General features: G+C 42.2%; 1 protein-coding gene across 1 annotated transcript; it reads left to right on the forward strand.

Annotated features, from left to right (window-relative positions):
- The first annotated feature begins 3,402 nt into the window (after positions 1–3,402).
- On the forward strand, positions 3,403–4,922 carry ndufb2 (NADH:ubiquinone oxidoreductase subunit B2). Its single transcript, XM_035610209.2, has 4 exons — positions 3,403–3,759; positions 3,939–4,083; positions 4,308–4,383; positions 4,820–4,922. Exons 1-3 carry the CDS (start codon positions 3,674–3,676, stop codon positions 4,380–4,382), a joined length of 306 nt encoding a protein of 101 aa, XP_035466102.1. The 5' UTR covers positions 3,403–3,673; the 3' UTR covers position 4,383; positions 4,820–4,922.
- Positions 4,923–6,361: the final 1,439 nt, after the last annotated feature.

Consider the following 6,361-nt stretch of genomic DNA (forward strand, 5'->3'; position numbering starts at 1 on the left):
CCCCCCTCCTCCCTCCCCGTCGCTAAACCTGAGGCCCCGCCTCCACACACTGCGGGGCTACACTCCCGATTTCACAGGGGCGCCGTGGCCGCGCTTTTTACACGCGCGTTCGCGACAGCCATTCCTCCTTTTTTTCTCTTCTATTTCTGTCGGTGACGCTCTGCACATAACTTGCGCCAGACAATGACCGTCAGATGAATAATTAGTGAGGGATCGAGCACGTTTATTATTTTATACATGGCATTAACACTTGTTAATGTCACAACACAGCTGTTTCGACTGCCATTTTTTCTTTCTAAATAGAGTATCAAATTGATCCCAGCACATTGTGCAATCAATAGTCTCCACATTGTGGTTCCTCTTAAATGCGATATCTCCACGATCATCTTATGAAAGTGAAGTCAGCTGTGGGACTGTTTTTTTACCAGGAGGTTTTTGTTTAGACTAATTGTGGTTTCCTCTTCAGTTTCCACTTCTTCCCCCCAGGGTGAAAGGGGTGGGATACAGTTGCGGCATATTAATTAGTGTTTTGTTTTTTTCTCTCAACATGGACGTGCCATAGCTGGTTCATATGACATTTAATCTCTACAATAATTTTGGATTCATGAAGTAAAGAGACTTGCAGCAAAAATATAGGCACAGGGGCTGAGTATTGGCTGGTGCCTCAATGATGCTTGTGATACTCAAACAAGTTTATAAAAAACCTTGTTAAAAAAATAGTTAGAATGGTTCCAATAACCAGGCCTTGTTGTGATGAATAGTTCCTTCATTATTCATTCAGGTGTATGTATGTGGTTCTCAGAAATTGTGCTCGTCTTTCCGGGTGTTGGTCTCGGCCTGGTTTTGTATTTTAAAATGTGGTCAAGTAACTCAGTGTCCGCTATAATTCAAAAGATGGGCTTCTGAGAGGATTCAAATCCTGTTATATGCAATCAGATCACAGGAGTGAGGGTGTGGCGCCTTGTAATCCTTTGATCATTGCATCAACGGGGATTGTGTGATAGGATTTCAATTAACGACTATCGAGAATTGGAATGAACGTTCAAACGGTGCAACATATGATCAACAAGCACTTGGTTTACAAGAAAGTCATGAACCTAGCAAATAAAATGCACACAACTGCAGTTAGCAGAATACTGTTACACAACTCATAAATTTTATTACAAGCCAGCAGCCTTTTTTCTTTACATTGCTATAACCAAAATCCTTTACCACTGGCAGGGCTGAGAAAGAGCACCTTAATCCACTACCCAACACAGTAGGAGGCAACTAAGCTGTTATGTAACCCCCTTACACAAGAGCAGCGCATATTGAACTCATGTGAGGAAGGGAAAGCCCGTGAAACACAGACCAGGAAGATGAAATCACGGACAAAGAAAACAGACCGCGTACAGGAAAACTATGCAGAGGGCTGTGACATGAGGGAAGAAGTCATGAAACACTCTGGATCTTAAAAATCCTAAATGCAAGCGTGAGGATAACTAACATGAGTGGTAGATACATCCACAGATTAAATTGTATAATTGCCACATTGAACCTGAGGTAAAAATCATATTTATTTCTGTGTCTGAGTGTCCTATAATCATCACCATTTATAACTATTTAGATTTATTTTACAACCATATAATATACGTAAGTTTTTACACAGTATTATGTTCCTGTATTGTTGTGGCGACTGTCTTTTCTGCAGAAATATGGCTGTAGAAATCCCTTTTGACATCACATGGAGAAAGGGATGTTCTCATCGTTTCCATCTCTTGACCCTCCCCCCCCACCGTTGAACCGCAGCCCCCGGCGCATGCGCACTGTCCGTCCCGCTACGGGAGCGCCGCAGCGACTGTGCTGGCGCACGAGCAAAGCAAGGTTGTGTGAAATAAACTTGAGCGGAGGACGGGAGTCGAAAGTCGGGCCGAATCTCAATCGCACTCATCCCCGCTTCCACATCGCTAGTGATTCGCACAACGGCCGCGGAGGATTTGTGCGACACAAACAGTCACTGTCGATTTTTTTTTTAAATTATTATTATTTCCGGAGAGGATAATTTATTTATTTTTTTCGACGTGAAGACGACACGGCCGCATTTCTAAATTGTAAGATTATAGCGCGCAGCTAATCTGGGAGGATTCCTCGTTTGTTCAGAACGCAGTTGGTGAAAATCGGTCATTTTGGGGGCGAGATGGTTTTGGTTCCTGATGACATCATGCAGCTGGAATTTGTGGGCGGGCTCTGAGCTGTGAGGGGAGAGGGGCGCACCCGGAGAGCGACTGCGACCAGGCGCCATTAGATAACCACGTAGCGTCGGTCTATTCAACTTGAGGGACAGAGCTCCGGGTGAATAAACCCTACATTTTGTCAAAGTGACGATTTATATTTGTGTGTATGACGTGGAAAACGGACTTAACCCGCGTCGGACAAGAAATGGCGACTTAAAAGTGTCGTCGAAACAATCGGTTGCCGTTGTCGACTGGGAACAAGATGGCGTCCGTCGAGGATTTTTTTTTTTTACTTCTTCCTTTCTTCTGGTCGAGCGCTCGTGGGCGGCGGCGCCGCGCGCGTTCCCGTGACGATGTTATTATTTCCTGTTTTTGTTTTTTCTTCTTCTGAGGTGATCGTGGTGGTTCTACAGTTGTTTTGTGGTACTGTTCGACAAAACCACCATTTACTCAGGAAATCAGTGGCGAAGAATCAAAAGAAAACTAATTATTAATTGTTGCTCGTTAATATTTGACAATGTTGGGTATTCCAGTTGCATAAGCACGTCATTTCCCTTCTGCCACACCGACATAAAACAACTTGAAGGAGATGAACTTTCATGTCCAACACAGAAACAGAAGCTATCATCCGGACAGTAAGGATCATCCCCCACCACCCGCTCTATTTAGCTTTTTAGCCCCATCTAGTGGGTCATTCAGGTATAACATGACACAATTTACCTATATCTTTCATAACTATGTTGGACACTATTCTATTTATAATACATATTTGTTTTAGTTTGCAATACTTCAATATGAAATATACTTATACAGGTTCATCCTCTGACCCACTTAACCTAAAGCACTAAAATTACCCCCATTTTAAATCATGAATTGCAACGCTACTTATGGAAAAGTACGTTCACTGATCGGTCATAACATTAAAACCGGGAATATTTTGAACAAGTTGATTTTTGTAAAAAAAAAAATAGTATAATGATCATAGCATAGCCCCCAAATAAATTCAAATTTAAAAGTAAAGCAAAAAGTGACATGAAGATTGATAAAGAATCTTTGATCAATCAACTAAATTGTTTCAGCTCTCATGCGAAAAGTTTATAAATAGACCCTCTTCATTTGTAAAGAAATGTAGTCGATCAGTGCATGTCATATTCAAATTATATTAATTTTGTTGAAAAGTTAACTAAAAAACCAAGAAATGTTTTACAAAGGGAAAGGCCAGTGTCCAGGCGAACGCCAGAGGGCGCTCTATGTTATCAATGTGTTTTTCATTCAGCCAATTAGCATAAAGCTCCAACGTAGGTCGCCATTCTCTGTCCAATCGCAGGCGTTGTTGTTCGGAGGTCGTTTATTGACAGTGGGGAGAAGGTGACTCTTCTTCGACGAGCGGAGAACCACCTCGGGTAAAAAACGCAAACATATAAACCGAAAAGGAACAGCGGGTGGTCGAAAAACCGACCATGTCTTCTTTCGGGAGGGCGCTGGGAGTCCTCCGGACCGGCACCCGGCTCCTCGGACGCGGTCCACAAAGGATAACGACCCGAAAGTAAGCGGTGTCCAGCCCGCTAGCACATTAGCTAGCTTGATAGCTGTAGCAACAGCTTTGCTAACCAATCGACAAAACAGCAAAGTGCAATTGTTAAAAACTAAAACACCACACGAAATGTCTACACATTCTCAGTCTCATTGATTACTAGTATTTACAATCTTTTTGTGACGCTTCAGGGCTGGCGGTGGTCCGCACATCGAGCCGCAGTACAGGCAATACCCCCAGGTGACGAAGAACCAGAAGTTCCAGGCGGAGTTCATCAGTGGAGCCATGTGGTTTTGGATCCTGTGGCACTGTTGGCATGACCCCGACGCGGTCCTTGTAAGTGAACATGTTTACCCCATTTCAGTCCGTGGGTGGAGGAATGGTCGGGGTGGAGGGGCCCACCTGGACCTGAGCTTCTATATGAAGTGATAGCTATAATTCAAATGTCCTCAAATCATAGATTCGATCCTGGTTCCTGTTGTCGATTCACTCAGGCTGTAGTGTCAAGTACAACACTGGAACATATGAAGGTTAAGTTCAGGTTCTCCCCTCTGCTGCAGGGTCACTTCCCCTGGCCCGATGCTTCCGCGTGGACAGATGAGGAGCTTGGAATCCCACCAGACGAAGAGACATAAGGTAATTTCTTCGGTTTGCACACTTGAACACAATCAGGGGCTTACATATCGCTGTGAGATATGTGATGGCTAACGGGGGTTTTGGCAGTTATCGTAAAAAACTGGCAACGTATTTTAATTGTATTAGGATTCATTCATTCCTGGAGACGTTGACATTTGATGATACCATTCCATAACTCCTGTTCAAGAGCTACAGTCAAATAATGCATCTGTCATAAATCAAATCTATGGATGTTTGAATGTTCAGCTTGTATTTTATTGAACACAATTGTTTATTTAGCCTTTCATCAATGATATATTCATGGGTGGACACTAATTGAAATGCCCACATCCACATTGTTGCCTCCAAAATTATATGTTTGGTTTTATGCATGGGGATGAGTATGCTGCTTTTATTCTCGTCCACCATTGTGACATTTGTTATTTTCTATTTGCAGGTCAGGAGAGATTCATGCTGCTGTGCAAGTCTTTGTGGAAATCTTCAGATTACTCTTAAAGTCACTGTTGTACATAAACTAATAAAATCATCTTTAAGTTAAACTATCGTCAATAAACATCAACAAGCTGTAAAAGCTGGAGGGCTTTGACAAAAAGACAAGTGTTATTTCATTTAATTTTATTTACACGCAATTTTTGAAATGCAGAAACAAAATGCAACGCATTAACAGTGTCACAGTTAGCCAGTGTTTGTATATTTAAAATCATAAGCCATTTAAATCAGAGAAAAAAAACCTTCGCAAGAACCAACGCACATTAACACAAATGCCAAGAAAGAGCTGCATATAAAAAGCAAAGAGGGGGACAGATAGTTGTACGGTGAATACGACAGCTTATGACAAAACCCTGCCTGCGGGCCAGCTCCTGTTTTTTTTATTTTAAATGACATGCAAAGAGTTCAAAAGGTTTAAAAGTGTAGTGTAAGAAAAGAGGGAGGAAATCAGTCTGGCAAAGTGATTTACCACTCATTTTGTAAATCGGTTCTTTTGTGTTGGGATTATGTGAAACACCATCAGGGGCTGAGTGATCAGTCACTCGCAGGTCATGTGCACAAGTCAAACCTGAGCAACGCTTCCACAGTCTCACGCTGTTAAATGAATGGTGTTAAAGCTACTTGGCAACAGTTCGCCTCGCTGTCATTTACATTTTTAGAGTCAATGTTTTCTGTATAACACTGAGCTGAGTGTAAGGAAGCAGCAGCGGGGGGGGGGGATAACACCAAATTCGTGTGAACAGAAGTTGTAAAAGTAGCCCACTGTAAAAAAAGGTACAACGACTGACAGGTCAAAGCACAGCTTATCCTAAACCACAACCATGAAACTCTTCTTTTTGAGCAGTGGATAAAAGAAGCAAAACCTCAGCGTCTCCAAAAGCGGGAGGCGAAGCTGAAAAAGTCTTGAGTGAGGTGTTTGAGAGAACATCCCGACTGCATCCATGACGTGGCTGGTGGTTAATCGAAAAGTTATATGTCCATGGCATCATTCCCTGAGAGTGAAGAACTGCGCACCCTAAGCAAAACACACGTCACATCAGCACTGGTATTTAAAAAAAGAAAGAATCTCACTCATCCCATTGAAGTTCCTCAAAGTTTCACTTTCTGAATACATCAAACTACTTTGGATCGACCACAGTGGCTCAGAATACTTGGTTGTTTGTTTGCTAAATGATAAGTGGCACTAGTTGGAAAAAAAGCTCAGGTATAGATATGGAAGCTGACATTTTCTCAATCTAACCTACTGTAGTCTCTATATTCGCAAAATGCCCCAAAATCCTCTGGCTACGGGGAGGAGAGGAAACCAGAACACAGGATCTATTCAACTGGGAAAAGGAAGGAAGGTGATGTAAACTGCTACTCAAAAGATGATGATCACGTGAACTCTAAAAACATCCACATTTTACAAAAAAGTATGTTAAAGATTTTTTAAGGGAAAACCCCTGTAAAAGGAAGGAAAAAAAAACCCTTAGAATAGCTGAAGTTTCAG

Source organism: Scophthalmus maximus, chromosome 12 (assembly GCF_022379125.1).
Source record: "Scophthalmus maximus strain ysfricsl-2021 chromosome 12, ASM2237912v1, whole genome shotgun sequence".
NCBI classification, from domain to species: Eukaryota; Metazoa; Chordata; class Actinopteri; order Pleuronectiformes; family Scophthalmidae; genus Scophthalmus; species Scophthalmus maximus.

Excerpts from the sequence above, each read along its gene's own strand:
- ndufb2 (XM_035610209.2), top strand. The coding sequence starts at position 3,674 with ATGTCTTCTTTCGGGAGGGCGCTGGGAGTCCTCCGGACCGGCACCCGG. Across the intron at positions 3,760-3,938 it reads CAAAGGATAACGACCCGAAA|GGCTGGCGGTGGTCCGCACA; the intron begins GTAAGCGGTGTC and ends GTGACGCTTCAG. Across the intron at positions 4,084-4,307 it reads ATGACCCCGACGCGGTCCTT|GGTCACTTCCCCTGGCCCGA; the intron begins GTAAGTGAACAT and ends CCTCTGCTGCAG.